Raw genomic sequence first — 24,088 nt, forward strand, 5'->3', positions numbered from 1 at the left:
TTAAAAAGTATGGACTCCAAAATCATATTTTTGCAAGAGACTCATCTGATGGAGGAGGACGAAAAAAGGGTTAGGAGAAGGTGGCGGGGTAGTGTATATACATCAGCATTTTCCTCCCGTGCAAGGGGAGTAATGACACTTATTCATGAAACTGTCCCATTCCAAATAAATAATGTTATTAAAGACAAGAGGGGTAGATATCTAATTATCCAAGGATCATTACTACTAGGAAACATAAATTTAGTCAACGTCTATGGTCCTAACACTGATGACCCCTCCTTTTATGATGAGTTATTTCTTTTGCTTTCAACTCTGTCGGGACACCACATAATAGCAGGGGACTTTAACTGTACCCTGGAACCTAGTCAAGACCGATCAACGGGAGCAGATCAGTCTCATAATAACTGCAGAACAACTATAAAACAATTTATGAGCGATCTGAAACTAATAGATATTTGGAGAACACTAAATCAACAAAGCAAATCATATTCATGTTTCTCTGCAACATTCCAAACATATTCACGTATAGATTATTTTTTAATTTCAACAGATTTGATATCAAAAATTCAAAATTGTTCATATGATAGTATTGCTATCTCAGATCATGCGCCATGTAAATTGATTTATCGAGATGAAGATATCACTTGTGAACCACCCAGATGGAGATTTCAACACAAATGGTTACAAGATGAGGAATTCATCAAATATATTGGGAGTCAAATAGATGAATATTTCTCTTTTAATAAAAACCAAACATCAGCAGGAATCAGATGGGATGCTTTTAAAGCATTCCTCAGAGGACACATTATTAGTTACACTGGCCATAAATCTAAAAAAGCAAAACAAGAACTAAAACAACTGGAAAATAACATCAACACAACCCAAGAGAAAGTATTTTTAGGGCAATGATCCTGTGGCGGCAAAAGAACTTCTACTTTTGAGAGCAGATTATGAAAAACAAACAAGCTCTAAAGCTGCATCTAGTCTTTTACGGTTAAAGCAAACATTTTATGAGCAAGGAGACAAAGTTGGAAAGCTATTAGCCTGGCAAATTAAGCAGCTTGAAACAAAAACGATAATTACTTCTTTGGAAAATAAAGGCCGAACAATAATAAATCCAAAAGAAATTAATGATGCATTTAAGGATCATTATAAAAAATTGTATAATACAGAAACAAATTGTAGTGCACAGACCATGAATGCAGTCTTAGATAGGATAAAGATTCCAACTATTTCAGATGGACACAGAAGAGAATTAGATCTAGAAATAACAACAGAAGAAATCTCAAACACCATCGACGCAATGAAATTAGGTAAGCGGGCCGGCCCAGATGGTATTCCCATTGATATATACAGAAAATTTAAAGATAAACTGCTAAAACCGCTGCTAGATATAATAGAAGAAACTTTCGAAAAAGATTGTCTGCCGCTGTCTCTAAATGAAGCACTAATAGTTCTACTATCAAAACCCGGGAAACCTCCAACTAAATGCGAAAATTTCAGACCAATCAGCCTCCTCAATTCTGACCTCAAAATAATTTGCAAAATATTGGCAAGGCGACTTCAGAAAGCCCTTCCTAGTGTAATAAATATCGACCAGAATGGGTTCATAAGTGGAAGACAAGGCTTTCACAATGTGAGAAGAGTTTTGAATATTCTTCACTACAAAAAAGACGAAAAAGACTGTGCACTACTTTCAATCGACGCAGAAAAGGCCTTCGATAGAGTCGAATGCCCTATCTTTTTAATATTCTGGATAGATTTGGCCTGGGAAGCAATTTTACAAAATAGATAAAAATACTTTACAAAAATCCAACAGCAGAAATTTTAACAAATAGACATCTTTCAAAACCATTTAAAATCAAAAGCGGTTGCCGTCAAGGATGCCCCCTCTCTCCCCTACTATTCTCCTTAGCGATAGAACTTTTCGCAACAGTTATACGTTCGCACACACGAATATCTGGAATAAGTATAGGTCAGAATGAACATAGGATTGCATTATTTGCTGATGATATTATTTTATTTCTATCAAAACTAGCGTCTTCAATCCCGGCAGTTCTGGAAGTAATACAACTATATGGGAATATCTCCGGCTATAAAGTGAATGAAACAAAGTCTTCAATATTATTACTAAATGAAACGGAAAGAAAATACCCCAATATTCAAATATTAGCCTACAAATTCAAAATAATAGAACAATTTGAATATTTGGGAGTCTTAATCTTGCCAAATGCAGAAAAATTGGTTAAGGCAAATTATGATAGGCTAAAAGAAGAAATTAAAACATCTGTAGATCGATGGAAGCCATTGCCCCTATCTATTATGGGTAGAATAAATACTTTAAAAATGATTATATTGCCAAAATTATTATATCTATTTCAAAACATCCCTTTACCCCCCACCCCCCACCCCCCCCCTTCTGACTTGTTTTTTTGGCTTAAAAAAACAACTTTGAGCTTGATATGGAACAATGGAAAATCTAAACTTCGTCTCTCTCTCCTGTATATGCCATTTGACAGAGGAGGGTTGAAATGCCCCAATTTCCTATGGTATTACTGGGCTACACAATTGCGCTCTATAACTTTTTATTTTAATGATAATAACCCACATTGGGTAGAAATGGAAGGCCAAAGTTTAAAATTACCCCTACATTCATTCTTCTACTCTGACACAACAAAACAGCTATTGAAACAAATAACAAATCCCTTTCTCAAACATATGGTGAAGATCTGGCATGATGTCAGAAAATATTTAAAAGAGACCCAAATACTATCTCAGCTAAGTCCTATATGGGGCAATCAGCTCTTCACTCCCGGAAGAGCAGACGCCACTTTTAAAACATGGGCAACTAAGGGACTTAAAACAATTGGGAATCTCTACCCATCAGAATCAGATAATTTTATGTCTTTTGAAGAACTCAAAGTAAAGTTTGATCTCGATAACAAACACTATTTTAAATACCTACAACTAAGAAGTTTTGTAAATAAATATCAAACAAATCTACAAAAAATTCCACTTACACAACTAGAAAATTTGATATTAAAAAATAAATTAAGAAAAGGCATAATCTCTGATTTTTATATGTTACTACAATCATATTCAAATGAAAATACAATAAGAAAACTAGTATCCTGGAATGAAGACTTAAACATTAAAATCAGTGAACAAGACTGGGAAACAGTTTGCAAAAAATCTCAACAAATATCTATTAATAGTCGTCTTAAAATATTACAATATAAATGGATAATGCGAGTATACACTACACCAGTTAAATTAAATAAATATAACAAGAACATTCCAGACACATGTATAAAATGTGGCTTAAAAGGAACATTAATACATTGTATATGGGAATGCAGCCAGGTGAGACATTTTTGGCTAAAAGTAAAAGACCAAATTGAGAAAATAATTTCGAAAAAGATCACTTTGGAGCCCTTGATGTTCTTGCTGGCTCTATACCCGAAGAATCACAATTTCACTAAAACAGACTGCATTTTTATTGACATAAGCTCATTAATAGCTAAAAGATGTATTGCTCTTACCTGGAAAAATGTCAATGGACCAAGCGCCTCCCAGTGGCTAAAACAAATGCTCTCTTGCCTACCATTGGAAAGAATATCATATATACGCAAAGCGAAACAACATTTATTTGAAGAAATATGGAGACCATTTATAAACTTTATAAACAGTTTAGACTTATCTGATGACCTCATTGATTTTTAAACCCATTGCAGAAAATATAAGTAGTAACATTTACAATTTTATAAAGTAAGAGAAGCTGTTTCCTTTTTTTTTTTTTTCCGTTTGTTCTGATGTTTTATTGTCCTTTTTTTTTTTTTCTTTTTTTTTTCCGACTTCTATATACAGAAAAACATGTAAGACATATTCTGTAAAATAATTCTGTTAAAATTGTACATGGATAAAGGGCGAATAAAATGTATTTGGCAAAAAAAAAAAAAAAAACAATAAAAAAAAAGTAAGTTTCTATCTCATATCATTAAAAAGCTATTTATAATTTAGTAAAGCTTGGTCTCAGCCGTCGTATACAGCGGCGTCGGCCCCAGAGAGTTAAAGACAGCTCTTAACCCGCCAGTGATGTCGCTTTTACGCAGCGCTTCTCCAAAATATCAAATAATAGAAATAAAATGAAACAGCTGTAATGTCCCCAGAAAAACAACAGAAGAAGACTAGAGCATGCGCTCAGGCGGTGTAACAGCTAATAATTTAGCCCTTAAAGCTACTGCTTTCCAATGCGGCACAGAACAAAATAAAGCCTTTTAAGAGAAAGAGGGTCCACACTGATCATCTGAAACAGACTTACTGTGCATTTAAAGCGAAGCAGTGTGTTTGTCTATTATTAAAAAACACACAGTCTGCTCAACGTGGTGTGTGACTATTGACCCGACGGCCGGGCACCCACAGTCGAAGCCGGCTGCTGTACAAACTCGCACTAAGTGTTTCGCTTTTTCTGGGCAACACACAATGCATCACAAACATGGTAACTTAAAAAAAAAAAACACAACTAAAAAACTAACTGCGAGGCTTGCATGTTCAACCACCTGCTGAAATGCATCTGCTGAATCGCAGAGAAACAGGGATAAAAAAATAAAATAAAATAAAATCATGCAGGGATCCAGTCCACAGACCTTAAAAAAAAAAAAAAAAAAACTCAAAATGGTTACATTTTACAAATTGGGGAAAAAAAACAAACAAAAAAAACAGAACAGAAAGCCACATCCCATCGCCATTTCAGCAAAATGTCAACACTTTGGCACAGGGACACTGTGCCATTGCTTAGGGAGAGCCCAGGATTACTGATGTTGTTTAAAAATGCAAAAGCACTTTTTATCCGATTACTTGATTAATCGCCAGAATAATCGATAGAATACTCGATTACAAAAAAAACGATAGCTGCAGCCCTAATTTATATTATACGAGGTCTATTAGAAAAGTATCCGACCTTATTATTTTTTTCAAAAACCAATGGAAAGGCGCAAAGCAACGCCGTGATGAAGCCTCACAGGACATGTTCTGGCATGTCCAGGCACCTCCACAATTTCTCGGATAATCACTCGATGGAAAAACCACCGACAGCTGTCTGAACACCATCTCAAAGCCGTCCTGTGAGACCAAAACGGAGGTGGTTTTGTCTCGCTCCAGTAGCGAATCCATCGTGACGCGCGAAGCCTCCGCTCGGCTTTCCATGACAAAATCTCTTGTTAAAAGTGAAATCTGCCGGAAAATGGTTGATGTCCAGCTCTTGTGATAACCAGAGAAATGGCACACGGTGGTCACGGATCCAGACAGCCATCCGTTTAGAAATGAAATGGTCGTTCAGCCTGTCGATGGCGGCTTCGGAGCACGGCGTGCCCCACAGCCGCTGGGGGCCATCCTTAAAGCGACAGTAACACTCCTTATTCGCTACCAAGCCCGTAACATTTTCACCGAAAGCCAGATAAATTTTTCTAATGGTTTCCAGCTGCCAGTCTCTAACAGTTTCTGAAAAAATTCTGATGGAAAAAAAGCCCAAATCATTCCGCCATTTCCTGGCAATGAAACAATGACGAGGGGGCTGGACCACTCCTCACTCAAAGCCTGCTCACAGGCGAATGACGCAACCGACAGGCTTGGAGAAACTCACGCATGCACAGGAGGGTTCAAGCTTGTCTGACGCAATCACACGTGATTCAAATTCATATGGTTTTTGAAAAAAATCATGTCGGATACTTTTCTAATAGACCTCGTATATAATACACACTTATGAAAGCTCACTCCACAATTTTTTATTTTTTAATTTAAACTTTATTTAACCAGCTCACAATCATTTGTCAGCTTGTTGCTGTACCTGAATGCTGCACTAAAAAAAGCATTTTCAGATCACTTTAACCCAAGTTTAAGTCAGTGCATAATCATATTTCTATTTAATCTAATGTCTGACGACACGGAATGACGCTAAGCAAGATGGAGGCTGCTGGCAACACCTCACAGGCTGCATCCGCCATCTAGTGGATTAAATAGAAATCGATAACCCACATTAAAAAGAATATTCCAGACACCGTAGACCCCCTACAGTTTGCATACCGCCAAAGGCGATCCACTGATGATGCAGTTACACCGCTATCCACACAGCCCTCATGCACTTAGAGGGCAGAGACATACATGTCAGAATGCCTTTCATCGACTGCAGCTTAGCATTCAACACAGTCATTCCCCGCAAACTCACAGATAAGCTCCTCACACTTGGACTGATACCCTCACTCTGTAACTAGGTGCTGAATTATCTAACAGACAGACCCCAGTCAGTTAAAGTTCATAACTGCACATCTTGCATTACAAATGTGAGCACGGGGACTCCCCAGGGCTGTGTACTGAGGCCCCTGCCCTACACACTGTGTAGCCTCCCAGAACAACACCAGCATCATTAAATTTGCAGATGACACCACAGTCATCGGTCTGATCACTGGTGGGGATGAGAGACAGCATACAGAAGAGAGGTGGACAATCTCTTAGCCTGATGTTGCAAATCTTTACCACAAAGAGATGGTTATTGATCCAAGGAGGATTGGGGAACTCCACACACCACTATACATTGATGAGACAAATTCCTCAGCACTCACATTAGTGATGATCTCACCTGGTCTTACAACACCTGACAGATCATCAAGAAGCCCCAACAGAGACTGTACATTCTGAGAAGACTGAGAGAATTTGGTATTTCAGCCAAAATTCTCAGCAACTTCTACAGGTGTATGACTGAAAGTGTCCTCATCACTGCCATCACAGTCTGGTATGGTAACTGTACAGTCCAAGACATGAAGGCTCTCCAGCATGTGATTAAGACCTCACAGTACATCTGTGAGGCAGCCTTTCCCTCACGTCAGGACATTTACCAAACCAGAGTCCTACGTAGGACACACAACCTCATCAGGGACAGTACACACACCAACACTCACTCTTCACTCTCTGATGTCCAGGACTACTAGGCTGGTGAACAGTTTCTACTCACAGGCCACTAGGCTTCTCAATAACTGTCTTACACACTGACCTCTCCACCACATGAGTGACTGTTATGTCACAGTTATTCTGGTCTTCATCATTATCACTATCATCCTCTAAGAATTTCTTATAATAGCTCTGTTCACTATTTATGCATCCATGCACCTTAGGACTCCTGTACTGCAGGAATGCTGCTTAAAACTACACAATACTGCACTAAATTGCCAATACTGCATAAACTGCACATCCTCTAAACTGTGCATCCTTTAAATAGTGTATATAATACATTCTTCAGTCTAATAATGTGTATTTTTATGTGTTTTCTTTTAAAATCATCAAATTTTCTAGGGAGAATGAACAGAGTAAGAATTTCATTGTGTGGTATAACTGCCTGTTTTTACTGTACACATGACAGTAAGAAACAACAGTGGGCAGTGGTTTTCACACTGGCTTGAGGTTTATATGATTTTTTTTTTAAATGCACAAAAACAACATAGTAGTACCCACGGAAAGGCACAGAGATCAGAGAATCAAGTATCCCACGTGCCTTCTGGCAAATTGTAGCTGAAAGTTCACGGCTTCTTTTAAAAGAAAATCTTCCTCCGACAGTGGTAACACTCATCAAGCCACCTTTGTTGTTTACATTTGACGTTTGAGGTCTGAATTTTTATTTAATTTAAAACAACTGAAAAACTGACGTCCCACTGTGGTGAAGGCAGCACGCGGAGCACGCGCCGCCTCTGCGTCACTGTTGTGTCCGTGATGAGCCGCCATTTTTTTTTTAGTCTCACTAAAAGCAACCAACAAAAACCTCAGACCTGCTGGCCGGCGAGAATATCTAATCACATTCTTCATCATGGAATATCTAAGGGCCAAAAGAGAAATACTTACATTTGCTGTTACTAATAAATGGTTATGGTGCTCGAACCACCCGGTCAAATCTTCACGATCACCAAGCGGCAGACTACTAAGCGTTTCTTGATAGTGTTGCCAGATATAACTGGATGTACAAGCAAACGTAGACGACAATGTATCCAAAAAGCTACTTGAGTCTTCAAACGAAGGAAGGGGTGTGAAGCACTTTAGTTTTGAATCACTTTTTCCACTAATATATGGGTATGGAAAAAATATAATTCCTAACTATGAAATCTGATTTTATAAGTCAACAGAAAATTATCATAAATTCAAGAGCTGCAATGATTAACCAGTAAGCATTTTGATAAGTGATTTGCGAAAAGAGGAAAAAAAGACAAAACTTTTGAAGGCGCCATCTTGGCATTTTATGAACTTAACTAATCGAGAAAAAGAATCGATTTTTAAAGTAATTGTTAGTGCAACCACCAAGGCTGCAAATTTACAATCGCTTAAAATACGCGAACCTGGCAACATCAAACCCTGCCTTGACAAAAAGAACCAACCCCCTCAGAACTCCGATTGGTTAGTCCAGCTGTCTGTCACCACGATTATAACGGCAAAGAATCATAACAAATAGGCCATGTGAATTTTCTTAAAATATTTATTGACTTTAAATTGGAGTAAAACAACTACATATTAAAACAAAACAAAACAAACAAAAAAACTGTTTTAACTGAAAAATCCCTAAATGGTTCATTTCCAAACCTGAGTCAATAAAACACTAAGATGTCATAGTAAAAGAAAACAGTTGTAGCATTTGATGTTGCATTGTTAGTTTGCATGAGTGTGTTCCAACTAGTTCCCCACATATGGGCTTACTGTGAAAAGCCTGTGCATGTGTATGACAGCATAAAGGTCACACTTACATTGGAAGGTCTGCCCAGATCAGAATGTTGCAATACAATAAGCATTTATAAAGGTGACAATTTGTCACTTGCAATGTAGGCCAACCTACAAAGATAAATATTCAGTGCATTTACCATTCACCTATTACAACCAAGAACTGAATGTCTCCAAGCCTCTGCTGCCTGAGCAGAATCATGTTTTTAAAACCACTTCTTTCATAAATCAAGGAACCAATCTTTAATTATATGGGTGATTTGTTGTACTGCATTTCTACCCTACTAAAACAAATTAGTTTATTACGAGCTGACTGAAATGACAACCAGCAGTTATACTATATACCGTATGAAGCTAAATCAGAATCAAATGTACATAGACTTGTATTTTTTTTAGGCAACAATGTAAGATTTAAATTAATTGGACAGCATTAAGCTTCATCTTCATGACCATGAAGCGGAGGTATGTCAGTAGCATGCATCACCATGTACGATTTACACAACTATGAAAACAGTTTAGGTGGACATCTGGATTATGAACAATTATTTCAGAATCCATCAAGATAGCTTGTAGGTTCAATTCTTGTGGATTATAAATACCAACATAGTATTTAAAACGCACATCAAGAAATGCATAAGTGACAAGTTAAAAAAACAAAAGTTTATGGTGAGTCTTTGACAGTGTTATTAACACCTTTAGGGAAGATACTGTGCCTGATATTTCAGCAAAAACAATACCAGCATAAAATATTCCCACACAGTTTACTTGTCGAGCAAACCTGACAGCGGGTACAGCTAGCTCTGGTCAATTTAAGACGCTCACTTTCTTCAGTAAGCTAACAGAAAGGATCCCTCAGAACAAGTCCCAATGCAAGACCTCTAAACATCTATTCCATTGGTGCCCCCCCCTTACCCAAAACTCATTCAGTATGACCACATTGATATGTCTGAACCATATATAATTCCTTGGTATGAACTTTAGTGTGGTGACATATGACAACCATTTAAAACAATGACTGCAACACTCAAATCTAGAAACGTCCTTAAGTTACATCATTTTCCTTAAAAAACTGGCATAACAAAATGTAAAAAATATTTAATGTTTGTTTAAAACATTTTACAATCTGTACAACTTACTAAATACAGGAAAAAATAGATGAGACTAGGGGTGAGGCAATTATCTCTTATTTTAAGATCATGGCTATTAAAAAAAACTAAAGTTAAAAATCAATGAATAGATGGCTTTGGAGACATGCACTCTCAATTTAAGAAAAATCATTATTTGTCCAAGGAGAATATAACAGGGGTAAACCTTAAAACAGGTGGCTGTTTTTCCAAAAGCATTCAGTTAATAAATACCATTACAAAACATTAAAGACAATCTGTAGCAAAATCTGATGTAATTAAGTTCCATTTTCCTCTTTTCAAGGTGATGGTAAATACCAGATGCCATCACATTTCTTTGAGTCAAACGTAGCACAAAAGTCATTATGTACATTTGCAGTGCATCCAGAAAGTATTCACAGCGCTTCACGCTTCCCACATTTTATTTCACAGCCTTATTCCAAAAAGGATGAAATTATTTTCTTTCCTCAAATTTCTACAAACAATACCCCATAATGACAACGTGAAAAAGTTTGATAATTTTGCAAATTTAGTATTCACACCCTTTGCCATGAAGGTGCATCAACTAAGTATTGAGCAAAGGGTGTGAATACTTATGTACATGTGATTGCTTAGTTTTTATCTTTAGTAAATTTGCAAAAAGTTCCCCCCCTCCACCAAAACAAACAAAAAAAAAAACCAAACTTTTTTTCTGCTGTCATTATGGGTGTTTTGAGTAGAATTTTGAGGGGGAAAATTTTTTTAATTTTCTCCATTTTGGAATAAGGCTGTAACATAAAATGTGGAAAAAGTGAAGCGCTATCAGTACTTTCCAGATGCACTGTACCTGTAAATATTTTACATTTTCAAAGCTTTCTTAAAGCCTCATTATTGCCACACAAGTTCACTGAAAATAATGTTTGTCACAAATTTCTCTGTTACACCAAAGCCAACAAAATAAAATCACAAATAATTGGCTTTGTTTTTTTTTTTTTTTTAATTGTACAATACTTTTATGTAACAAGATGGAGGTTTCTCATGTCAAATACGATGCACATAAAACATTTCCTGATCAGAAACTCATTTAGGTAAGGGTGGCAGTGGGGGAGGCGGTTGTGAAGGCAGGGGTGGAGGCCTGGCGCTGCTCCCCCTGGAACCACCACTGTATCGGAAGTCCCCATACTGGGATCTGTAGTCAAACATGGACGGCTGAGACGGCTGGACCCCCTGTGCACTCAGCAATGAGTTCAGCATTTCAAAAGTGTCCTGGTACTCATTTGATTGAGGCCCACCTGGTGCAGCATGGCCGTTAGTGTCTGTTTTATCACCTTTTGAGTGTGAATAGCTCCCCTGATGGTGGGAAAGGCCCAGTGCAGGAAGTATGTCAGGTCCATGTCCTAGGGTTTGTCCAGAGGAGGAAGACAGAGGCGGTAGCTGGTAGGCACTCCTGGAGGACTTGCTGACTTTAGAAGAGGGGTGAGAGCCTGCTGTGGGATCTTGGGAGTGTGTTCTCTTACGAGAAGCAGAAGAGGATGAAGAGCTCATTCTAGAGGAGTCGCTGGGGACTTTTTTGCTGCTTCCTATAGCTCCGCTGGAACTGGACGAATGTTTATGTGAAGATGAAACAGAGGAACTACTGGAAGAGGAGTAGTAATGGTGGTGGTGATGGTGGTGGTGATTGGACCGTTCCCTGTGCTTGTCTCTGTTCTTGCCCTCCTCTGAACTCCCCCTTTGCTTCTCAGGCACGCGTATTCTGACTTTCATATCCTGATCCCTGCTGCTGCCGCTGTGCCCACCAACTCCTGCCCCAGCCCCAGGAAAGCGCATTTTGGCGGCGCTGCGGTCGTGCCTCTCCTTCTCCAGGGGGATCTTTAGAATGATGGGTGAAAGATTGGTCATGTCAGCAGAGGAATGCTGGTGATGATGCTGTTGCTTCTGACCAATAAGAGCTTGGGCAGCATTTGCGTAGTCTCTCTTCACGCTGGCCTCCAGGTTCTCAAGCTTCCTCTTCTGGGCGGCCAGGACGTCAGCATTCTTAGCACGGTACTCGCTCAGAGACACCTTAGCTGGGGCGTGGACCTCATGGTTGGGCTGCTGCTGAGTTTGTTCAGAGCTGCCCTGACCTTTCCCACCAGAATGCCACGTCTGAGCGCTGCTGGATGTGCCCCTGTCCTTGTCAGCAACAGAAGAGGATGAAGATGATGACGGAGGTGCAGAGAGGCTCATCAGTCCAGCAACGGTGCTTTCTGACGAGGCCATGGAAATCATGCTCATCATGGTATCCCTCTGGTCACCCTCCTCCTGGACTTTGGGCTTGACTTTTGGGGTCTGACCTCCAGCCTGGGTCCAACAAAAAAAGCGAATCAACAACAAATATTCACAATAAGCAAGACGTTAGCCGCAACAAAACAATCGGGGGGTGTGCGTGTGTGTGTAGTGGGGCGATACCTTCCAGTTGCGAATCCGTTTCAAGCGACTGGGTGTTTTCTCAAGAATTTGCAGGAACTCATGTGTGAGCTCTGGATTAAGTTTTGAAGAGGTGGAAAAGAAACAAATTTAAGATCTTTCAATTGTAAGTCTTCAATATTTACAGTGCATCTGGAAAGTATTCACAGCGTTTCACTTTTTCCCCATCTTCCTAGGTTACAGCCTTATCCCAAAATGAATGAAATTCATTTTTCCCCCCTCAAAATTCTACACAATACCCCATAATGACTGTGAAAAAAGCTTGAGATTTTCTTTCCAAATTTATATATATATATATACACACACACACACACACACGTATATAAGTATCCAGAAATTGGGTTCAGGTGCATCCTGTCTCCACTGATCATCCTTGACATGTTTCTACATCTTAATTGGAGTCCACCTGGGGTAAATTCCATAACCTTTGACCTTGGACCTTTCAAAATTTGTACACACAATCTACCTATACAAACAATCAACATACTAACTACATTTTCAGCCTTTTACCTTGTGTCAAATTTCAATAAGGCCCAAAAAGACACTGTATATGTTCTGCTCTGCCCATCCCCCACCCTCAGCTCATGTTGCACTGTGCAGACTGTGCTTTAACCAACTAAGGCTTCGTTTGACCGTTTAACCTTGGAATTGCACCGCAACAATCGCTACACAGTATGAGAGCATGATACACAGTAAATATTTAGACCTGTGGCTTTTCATAAATTTGAACTAAAAAGACATTGCATTACCAGCCCAGTGAGTATAAGAGAAATTGTGGAGAGTTAGGCATGTCCCAACTTGTCCCCTGGCACTCCGAAACAGAGGTGTTCCTTTGTCTCGCTCGATCAGCGAATCGGTCGTGACGCGCGAAGCCTCCGCGTGGCTTTTCATGACAAAATCTCTTGTTAAAAGTGAAATCTGCCGGAAAATGGCTGATGTCCAGCTCTTGTGATAACCAGAGAAATTGCTCACGACGGTCCCAGCTCCACACAGCCATCCGTTTAGAAATGATGTGGTGTTTTCTGCCTCTCGATGGCGGCTCAGAGCACAGCGCACCGTGCGCTATTGTGGGGCGTCCTTAAAGCTGTAGTAACACTCATTCTCTGTGAAGCCCGTAAAATTTTCACCGAAAGCCAGATAAATTTTTCGAATGGTTTCCAGCTGCTTGTGTCTAACAGTTTCTGAAAAAATTCTGATGGAAAAAAACAAAACAAATCATTCCGCCATTTCCTTGCAATGAAACGACGACAGGAGGGGTGGACCACTCCTCCCACAAGGCGTGCTCACAGGCGAATGACGTAACCGACAGGCGTGGAAAAACTCACGCATACGCACGAAGGTTCAAGCTTGGCTGACGTAAAAACATGAAACAAATCCATACGTTTTTTTGAAAAAAATAATAAGGTCGGATACTTTTCTAATAGACCTCGTACATACGAGGTCTGTTAGAAAAGTATCCGACCTTTTTATTTTTTTCAAAAACCTGATGGATTTGAATCACGTGTGCTTGCATGAGCCAACCTTGAACCTTTGTGAGCATGCGTGAATTTTTTCACGCCTGTCGATTGCATCATTTGCTTGTAAGCAGCCTTTGTGTGAGGATGGGTGTAGTCTCTCATCATTTTTTGTTTGCAAGGAAAATGGCGGAACGACTGGAGCAGCGCGACTGCATCAAATTTTGCCAGAAACTGGGTGACAGCCAGGTGGAAACCATTCGCATTATTCAGACAGCTTTCGGTGACGATCCTATGGGCATCACACAGATTAAGGAGCGATGCAACCGGTTTAAAGACGGCCGTACAACGGTGGAGAGCGAGCCGCGCTCCGGGCGGCCATCAGCATGCTGAAATGACCAGATCATTTCCAAAGTGAACGCTGTGGTGATGCGGGACCGTCGTGTGACTATCCACGAAATTGCGCAAGAGGTGGACATCAGCACTTTTTCTGCACCTTCCACTGTGATAGAAGATTTTGCCATGAAGAGAGTTGCAGTGAAATTCATCCCGATGGCTTCAGCACGAAGCTGATGGCGGAGCAAAAGCGCCTCCATGTTAAAGTCTCACAGGACATGTTGTGACATGTCCACCTCTTCCGCAATTTCTCGGATAGTCACACAACGGTCCCGCATCACCACAGTGTTCACTTTGGAAATGATCTGGTCATTTCAGCATGTCATTTCAGCATGTTGATGGCCGCCCGGAGTGTAGCTTGCTCTCCACCATTGTGCGGCCGTTTTTAAACCGGTTGTACCGCTCCTTAATCTGTGTGATGCCCATAGGATCGTCACCGAAAACCGTCTGAATAATCCGAATGGTTTTCACCTGGCCGTCGCCCACTTTCTGGCAAAATTTGATGCAGTCGCGCTGCTCCAGTCGTTCCGCCATTTTCCTTGCAAAGAAAAAACGGCGAGAGACTACATCCATCCTCACACAAAAGCTGCTTACAAGCAAATGACGTCATCGACAGGCATGAAAAAATTCACGCATGTGCACGAAGGTTCAAGGTTGGCTCATGCAAGCACACGTGATTCAAATCCATCAGGTTTAAAAAAAAAATATATATATATATATATATATATATATATATATATATATATATGCAAAAAGAAAAAAAATCCATGTCAAAATTTATTTACTGCATTTTGGAATAAGGCTGTATGTAACATAACGTGGAAAAGTGAAACGTGTGAATACTTTCCAAATGCACGGTACCAAATTAATCATTAGCTTATCAAATTAAGCAATTTTATGAGGAATTATGAGTTTTCTTGAGGCACATACCATCCAGCAGTTCGAGGGTGACTGTGGGGTCAACATACTCCCACCAGTGTTTACCATCAGTTGACACTGGAATCTCCCAGTTGGACCATTTGCATGCCAGATGGATGCACACACATGCCACAACAGGAGGGCTATACTGCAAGCAGAACGTGGTCAAGTGCAGACTACGCAGGTTGTATGTCCAGGAGTATGTATTTATAAATAAAAAAAAAATGGAGAGAGAGATAACATCAGTTAAACAGGCTGAGTTAATGCAGCAACATATTTATTCATGTCCATAAACCTTCAAGATTTTTTTTGTGGAACTCCACACTTGTGTCCTGATTAAACACTTCTGACATTTATGGGGTGGGTGTGTAGCCATATTTAGTATTCTGGAGCATTACTTCTGCCAATTAGCAATTCATGTGACCATATGTACAGTTCAAAAATGGCTGCAGTTATTTTGCTAAAAATCTGAATTAAATACAATCACTGGAAAAGAACTCATGATGCAGAACTACAATACGGGCAAATAAGAAAATATTCTGCACTATCTGTGCAAGTAACTCATGTCACGGCCCTCCCCTGCCTGTTGTGGGAGGCTCCCCATGGCAGGCAGGGGTGGGGCTGCTTGAGTAGTGGTACCTGTGCTGTTAAATTGTTTGTGCTGTGCTCATTCACTCTCTCTGCTCTCTCCCCACCAGGTAACCCATTTGGTTTGTCTTCAGTTCATTTTTTGTTTTAGTTACTTTTGGTTTTCACACGCCAACACATTTGCACTGACATATTCACTCGCATTCATGCACTGCATACACCACTAATCCTTACTCACATTTGCATACCTTGTATTTATGTTGCATTTTATTGTTTGTTGAATAAACCATTTTAATTGGCCTGAACCTCTTGAGTTATTTCCCCACAGTTAGTTTGTTTGGGTTGTGACTTGCCGTTGAGCCAGGCTTGTTACACTCACATCCATAGTCTATAAATACTGGACAAAGCCAGTGTGACATCACCCATGGGTTTTCTATAGCGACCCAGAAGAGCCGATATGAAGTCCGTGTCGGGGCCATGTTCTGGGCGTGGTCATGAAAATTCATTAAGGTATATCTTATGTTATATTCCAATTCTAAGGTAGAACTATGCCAGTATACAAAGATATATCTAAAAAGGAAGAGTAAAATAGGAGAGTAGAAAAGAGTAGAGACACTTAGGTGCCTGGTCTTGAGAACCAGGGATGGTAGGTTCAAGAGATATAGTCCATGAGCCAAGCAGATTTTCGGTACCACTTAAGGGGAATAAACAACACTTAGAATCCAGCCTCAGTGTATCATAGCCTACACAAAAATGTATGATAGCCATGTATGATGTATGATAGCCAAATGATGCAAATTATTGGTTGAAATAAAAGGATTAATAAATGGAATAGTTTTGACTGTGTTGAATGTTTGGTCTCCAAGGTAAAGGTCAAAAAAGTTCAACATCTATTGGATTCTATGACATGTGACATATGTTACCCTGTAACATAATTAAGCATGACAGATGGTGCAAACTATTCCTTATTAGAACCTTATTAACCCAAACAATTTGTATAATTTGTTTTACTTAATTTTAGCAACTTTAACTTTTGACCCCTGTACAAACTGAAATTGTCCTTTGCCACCATTTTTGCTGTTTTTACCCCATAACTCCAAACCATTCCATCACAGATAGTCCAAACTATACCTTTTTGGAATTGTTATGATCAGACAAGTAATGTGATATAGTTTTCAGCATGACTGGAGCATTTTTAGTTTGACCTTTGTGTAATTCTTCATTGCCCACCTACCTGGCTACAGCTACCACCCTGGGATGGCTATCATACATTTTTGTGTAGGCTATGATACACTGAGGTTGCATTCAAAGTGTCGTTTATTCCCTTTAAGTGGTACCGATTTGGTCAAAATTGATGAGTGGCTCATGGACTCATAAAGAGGTTGACTGTGGGTGGCTCAGCGTGTGATGAAAGACACCTGAACACGCCCTTCTCAGAGTCCAAGCCACCTAAATTGGGTTTGGGTGTTTGTTAAATGATATTTTTGTGGACTGCGTAGTTGTTTTCCTAACAGTTTACTTTGGGATGCACATTAAAAGCTATGAGCCACATATTTTCTCAGTAACCATACATTAAGTGGACAGAACAGGTGAAGCTACTGACAGCTGCTAAAACTGCTAATGCCGTTAGCATACAACATTACCTCCAATGAGAATTTCACTTAGCCCGAATACCACAAGAGATGATCTTAGATGATCTGTTAGGACATTTCAAAGCACAATAAGTTGCACTGTTATATGGTTACAAATTTACGTGTGCTCTGATTGGCTGATATTTTCCCATATCAGACAGTTATCATGACAATCGGTCCGGATCACGTATCAGATTTGCGACTTTGTTTACAATTTTCACGTCGCAAAACAAAACATTAGCAAACAAAGAAATTATAAGTGACAAAGGGGACCATTCTCCGAACAAATTTCATTACACCGATGAGTTTGAATTGGAGAAATGAATAGCAAACAAGCTTGAATTGGATGTTAAATGGACTGCATTTATACAGCACTTTTCCATCTGCATCGGATGCTCAAAGTGCTTTCCAATTGTATTTCACAATCACCCTAAACTCACTCGCACACCGATATCAGGGTGCTGCCATGCAAGGCGCTCACTACACACCGGGAGCAACTTGGGGATTAAGGACCTTGCCCAAGGGCCCTTAGTGGCTTTCCGGTCAGGCTGGGATTTGAAATGAGCATCCTTCGGCCTCGAGCCCAACGCTTAACAACTAGATCATCACCTCCTCAAGTCGTCATTGGTCACTGCATAAAGCGTTTAGTCGGCTAACGGAAAACTTTAGCTGACGAAGCGCTTTGTGCAGTGACAATCATCAAAAGATTAGTCGACTCAGTGACTTTGGTTGACTAAACAAGATTAGTCCGGTTTATGAAACCGGGCCCTGGGCTCAGCTGTTGTCATTCAAAACAACCATGCCCACAATTACACAGAACTTTGTGACTTAAAACGTCTTAAACCAAAAAGTTAAAAAATCCCCCCCCCCCCCCCCCCCCCTACAGTTGCCATGGAGGAGAAAACTATCTATAGAGACCAAAACAGTGTTTTGTACCAGGCTGTAAACATGTTTATTTCTGCTCTAAAGTTGGACACTAACACAAAGTCCTGGGTAAAGTGCTCCGTTTTGGAGCCAGCCTCAAGCGGCCAATCAAGAAACTGAACTGCGGCATAGGCCTCATTTCACAGGCTGAACACTGCAACCAACTGAAGAGCACTTTCTCACCCTCCTCTTTCCAAACGTGAGGTACAAAGTACATTGTACATCAGCTACTAAGCTACTTCCAAAATGATGTCCTCCTTTACAACTTCATCAGGTATTCTGGCAAGTGATCATGTAATTTCAATATTTATTAACTGTATTTATTTAAACACAGATCTGTGACCCACTCAGAGGAATATTTGTATTTTATTGACTGATACATCAAAATGGGGCAGCGTAGTCTCGTTTGAACCCCTGCATGATATCGTGGGATTTGACCACTTCCAGGTACAGCTTGCCAGTGTGCAACCCAAACACAGCGTCACTTCATATGGAAAGACTGTAACTGTTTTGTTTTCGACTGCAATCACCGACGCAGTTGCAAAAAGTGCAGTTTTTTCAGTTCCCAGTGGACAAGGGAAGACAAGGCAAACGGGAGACATTGTGCCTTTAAGTTTTAGCCTATACACCTAGCCAGAGTAGCTGCATTCTCTCACCTGCAGAACCACCTCAACATGTTTGGGCTCCGGTGTCGTTGACCGAATGGTCCATTCCTAAAAGTTGGCCCGCCCTGCCTCCACTGCACATTCATCATTTCAGAGCCATCAGATGACAAGGTAATACCTCTTAAATCATTCTAAAGTCAATTTGAAACAAGGCAATACCCGGTGACACTTTGAAATGACCGACGTGCAGTGAACATATCAGCTAGCAGCTCGTGTAGCCGCTAGCTTCGGATATCTGTTGTTGAGATAGATGGTGAATGGAATGCAGTTTGAAGCAGAAACGAGGTGATAGTCTGTGAACCGTGGCTAATGACATGTGCAGTGAAGGCAGGCCCAACTGATTTTTAGGGGGGATCTTTTGGTGTGTGACACAGGGTCATAAACTGCAACACATGTCCACTTTCCACCACATCATCACTTTTTCTTATTGGGCACCGCAGTCTCATTTGGGGACGGGTGCTAAACGGGTAAAATATCACGCATATGATTTAATTTCTCTACTTCCGGGGGACAAACCACGCCATTTTCAATGGGTTTTTGGGCAAATTACATGCAAACAAAGTGAAAATGTAAAGAAAAAGTGACAATGTGGTGGAAAAGTGGACATGTGTTGCGATTTGTTTATGTCCCGAAGCACAAACATGTCGAGGCAATTTTGCAGGTGAGAGAACGGAGCTACTCTGGTCTGCCACTGGGAACAGAAAAAAACAAAACAAAAAAAACTTTTCACGACTTCTTCAGTGATTGCAGCCAAAAACAAAACAGTACACCATTTTTCCGTGTGAAGTTATGCTGTGTATATATTGTGCAACAGAGTGGAGGGCCCCCTAAGAGGTCAAATCCCGCAATATCACGTAGGGTTCAAATGAGACTGCGGTGCCCTATATATATTTGCTACAAAAGAGTTTAATTGTTTACATTTAACAAACATAATTTTGCCGTTAACATTCAGACAGAGTTAGTCAGAATGCTGGAGTCCCCATGGATTACTGTTCTGCTCAAAAAGCTACTAAGGTCACGAAGAGAGAGCAAGCAAAGAAGAGGCTGCTCAAACAAAGATTCCACTCCCATAGCTTTTCAACATAAATTCAAGATGACTGCAAACCCCAAAAAGGAAGGGCTGACAAAACATACAGGACTGCGGCATCATGATTATTAAGCATGGCCAGGGGTCGAAATATATTTTTTAACCTACTTGCACCGGTGCTAGTAACAAAAAAAATTACTTGCACCAAAGAAAGTTACTTGCACAACCAAAAGTCAGTCTTATATCAACCTTAAAACTCCTCCTCTGATGTGTCAGAGTCTTTCTCTCTGGGGAGAGCTTGAGGGGAGAGAAGCAGCAGCAGCTGCACGTGCTCGCGCGAACGAACCGTCCGCGAAGATTACTTTATTTATTAACTACACAGATGAATAATAAAACAAATGGCGACTGGTTTAGAACACAATCATGACAGAGTTTGAAGGGAGAGAGAGAGAGAGCGAGGAACTATGGAGCCCTGGAAGTGTCATCACAAAATGTTATGCATGTGGACAGAATGTGCGCACGTTTTATTATTGTGCCCTTGTTTTATTATATTATGCGCTCATTTTGTTATATTGTCCGCACGTTTTATTATATTGTGTGCTTGTGTTATTATATTGTGCTCACGTTTTATTATATTGTGCACTCATTTTGTTATATTGTGCGCACGTTTTATTATATTGTGCGCACGTTTTAAGCATCATCTGAGTAAAACAAGGGCAGGATCGACTTAAACAAGGCCACAATTTGTAAAACGTGCACTCAATTATTCAATATTGTCTTGACACATAAATGCTGACTATTAGTCAACAAACCAGCAGACAGTGTAATACATTTCCCCATTATAAATGATCTGGTCAGGGTATATCATCATGGTTTGGGCGCACAAGGACATACAGAGAACTCCAGCTGCCCAGCATGGCATCATCTGGAGGCAGATGGATTCATCTGGATTTTGAAGGGCTCATCTTAAGCTTATGAATTTCACAGATTTGTTGTTGCAGGTAAATGCATTAAGGGACACAGTTATGAATGTTAAATTCAATTTTGGCCAATAAACACCCCTAAATGCTACATCCTGTTGCTATCACATGAAAAACATGGACTCTTGAATCATAAATTACAAACGTACCTGTTGGTAGCCATAAAGTATGAAGTTTGCGCTAGATCCTTACTCGCTGAAAAGAGACAGTTTTTTTTAAATTTACAGCAACTTTGATGTGCAAACCTACAACTCTGCTTAAATATCCAGACAGAATTACAAAAGTAACCCTAACTTTAATGTCAGTTATACTCACCTCTGACAAGCTGAGTGCACTTGACAACATGAGTATGCGGATGGTCAATTGTGATTTCAAAAGCTGAATAGAAGAGGACACAAACAAAAAAGAAAAGTAATTAAATACAATGTAAAGTTGAAACAAAATACATGCACCACTTATATTTCATAATTTCCTTGAGAGCTACTGTAACTTCCCATTAAATCTTAAAAGGTACCTGAAAAAATAGAAAACAAATAATGTTAAACCAAATAAATTGGAGGAGAAGGGGAAAAAGGGGGTACGTGGCACATCTGTTTGCAGAAGGTCTTCATGTGACATCCTGGCCAATGTGAAATTGTCTGTTGAGAGCGAAAAATTACATAATCTTTGAGCCATTTATTAATGTATTTCATGTGTGTGATTTTCTTAAATAAAAAAATACAATGAAAATCACATGAAATTAATGAAGGTGGTGTGCTACTGAGGGCACTGTATCAAACAACCACCCACCAACAAAAGCATTTATTTGGTCACTTCATCATTGGAAAGTGTAAAAATAAAAAATGTTAAAGACACACATATTGGACTCAAAATCTGCAAAATCTTTGAGGTACTCTAAGAACTCTGGAAAAAAATGTTGCACACACACAATGGATGACACAGAGACAAAAACAAAAGTTACTTTTCAGCCTGTATCCACATTTCCTTTATTAATTTCTATCAGACTAACTGAATTTGAACAGGTGAAAGCAATGGATTATTACACTGTCTCTGCTTTTTCTATACAATCCAATAAGCAAAAATAGCAACAATCAAAATTTCAAAAAACATCTAAACAAAAATAATTAGAACAGTAAATGGACTGCATTTATGTAGCGCTTTTCCATCTGCATCAGACGCTCAAAGCGCTTTACAATAAAGCCTCACATTCACCCCGATGTCAGGGTGCTGCCATACAAGGCGATCACTACACACCGGGAGCAATAGGGGATTAAAGACCTTGCCCAAGGGTCCTTAGTGATTTTCCAGTCAGGCGGGGATTTGAACCCAGGATCTTCTGGTCTCACTTAACCACTAGACCATCACCTCCCCGAACAGTCTTGCATATTCCGATTTTTGCTTTTAAAATCAACACATAAAATATTTCCTCGAAAGAAATCTGTGTCACACCAAAACATACATAATTGCATTATATCAGTTAATAATAAAAATGACAGAATCTTTCACAATCCATTACATTACTGAACCTAACTCCACTAGTCGTACTATTTCAATAATAACTTTTAAAAATATGAAATGGGAAAACACATTTCATCTAAATTATAAATTAAAGGACATATCAAACAGAAATCATAACTTAGATTTAGGCCGTTTGATACACCAAGATTATTTTGTGGACTTCCATGACTGCTCTCAAAGTACACAGCATTCACAACAAACAGCTACAGAGACTGCCAAAAACTGACTACTCGTTTTTCCGAGTGTTCCCGACAGTGTTTACGTCAGGAACACTTTTCATCTTAGGCGCATGTCCACTGTGAGAGACATAATCTAAAAAAAAAAAAAAAAAATTCGGAAAACACAATGTATGATTTTTTTTGCTGCTAATAAGTATTTGAACACCTGTGAAAATCAATGTTAATATTTGGTACAGTAGCCTTTGTTTGCAATTACAGAGATCAAACGCTTCCTGTGGTTTTTCACCAGGTTTGCACACACTGTAGCAGGGATTTTGGTCCACTCCTCCATACAGATCTTCTTTAGATCTTTCAAGTTTGGAGTTTCAGCTCCCTCCAAAGATTTTCTATTAAATTCAGGTCTGGAGACTGGCCAGGCCACTCCAGGACCTTGAAATGCTTCTTACGGAGCCCCTCCTTAGTTGCCCTGGCTGTGTGTTTGGGGTCACTGTCATGCTGGAAGACCCAGCCATGACCCATCTTCAATGCTCTTACTGAGGGAAGGAGGTTGTTTGCCAAAATCTCGCAATACATGACCCCAGCCATCCTCCCTTCAATACAGTGCAGTCGTCCTGTCCCCTTTGCAGAAGAGCACCCCCAGAGTATGATGTTTCCACCCCCATGCTTCACAGTTGGGATGGTTTTCTTGGGGTTGTTCTCATCCTCTAAACATGGTAAGTGGAGTTGATTCCAAAATTCTGAATTCTCTATTCTGGTCTCATCTGACCACATGCCCTTCTCCCATGCCTCCTCTGGATCATCCAGATGGTCACTGGTGAACTTCAAACGGGCCTGGACATGTGCTGGCTTGAGCAGGGGGACCTTGCTGCGCTGCAGGATTTTAAACCATGACAGCATCATGTGTTACTAATGTAATCTTTGTGACTGTGGTCCCAGCTCTCTTCAGGTCATTGACCAGGTCCTCCTGTGTAGTTCTGAGCTTTCTCAGAATCATCTTTACCTCACAAAGTGAAATCTTGCATGGAATCCCAGACCGAGGGAGACTGACAGTTATCTTGTATTTCTCCCACTTTCTAATAAATAATCATAAGCTGCTTGCCTGTCGTCCTGTAGTCCATCCCAGCCTTGTGCAGGTCTACAGTTTTGTCCCTGGTGTCCTTAGACAGCTATTTGGTCTTGGCTATGGTGGACAGGTTGGAGTGTGATTGATTGAGTGTGTGAACAGGTGTCTTTTATACAGGTAACAAGTTCAAACAGGTGCAATTAATACAGGTAAAGAGTGCAGAATAAGAGGGGCCAGAATTCTTGCTGGTTAGTAGGTGTTCAAATACTTATTTGCAGCAGTAACATACAATTATACACACATATATACACACATATACATATACATACACACACATATACATACACACACATATACACACACACACACACATATACATATACATACACACACATATACATACACACACATATACATACACACAC

General features: G+C 39.9%; 1 protein-coding gene across 1 annotated transcript in view; it reads right to left on the minus strand.

Annotated features, from left to right (window-relative positions):
• Window positions 1–10,624: 10,624 nt before the first annotated feature.
• Window positions 10,625–24,088, minus strand: part of ccnt1 (cyclin T1) — a 36,207-nt gene continuing 22,743 nt past the window's right edge. The window contains exons 5-9 of the mRNA XM_034172008.1: window positions 21,219–21,281; window positions 21,053–21,098; window positions 15,101–15,264; window positions 12,303–12,373; window positions 10,625–12,194 (exon numbers count right to left, since the gene is read on the minus strand). Of these exons, the coding sequence (XP_034027899.1) occupies window positions 10,935–12,194; window positions 12,303–12,373; window positions 15,101–15,264; window positions 21,053–21,098; window positions 21,219–21,281 (1,604 nt within the window). The 3' untranslated portion in view covers window positions 10,625–10,934. The remainder of the gene's footprint in view (window positions 12,195–12,302; window positions 12,374–15,100; window positions 15,265–21,052; window positions 21,099–21,218; window positions 21,282–24,088) is intronic.

This window comes from Thalassophryne amazonica, chromosome 6, assembly GCF_902500255.1.
Source record: "Thalassophryne amazonica chromosome 6, fThaAma1.1, whole genome shotgun sequence".
NCBI classification, from domain to species: Eukaryota; Metazoa; Chordata; class Actinopteri; order Batrachoidiformes; family Batrachoididae; genus Thalassophryne; species Thalassophryne amazonica.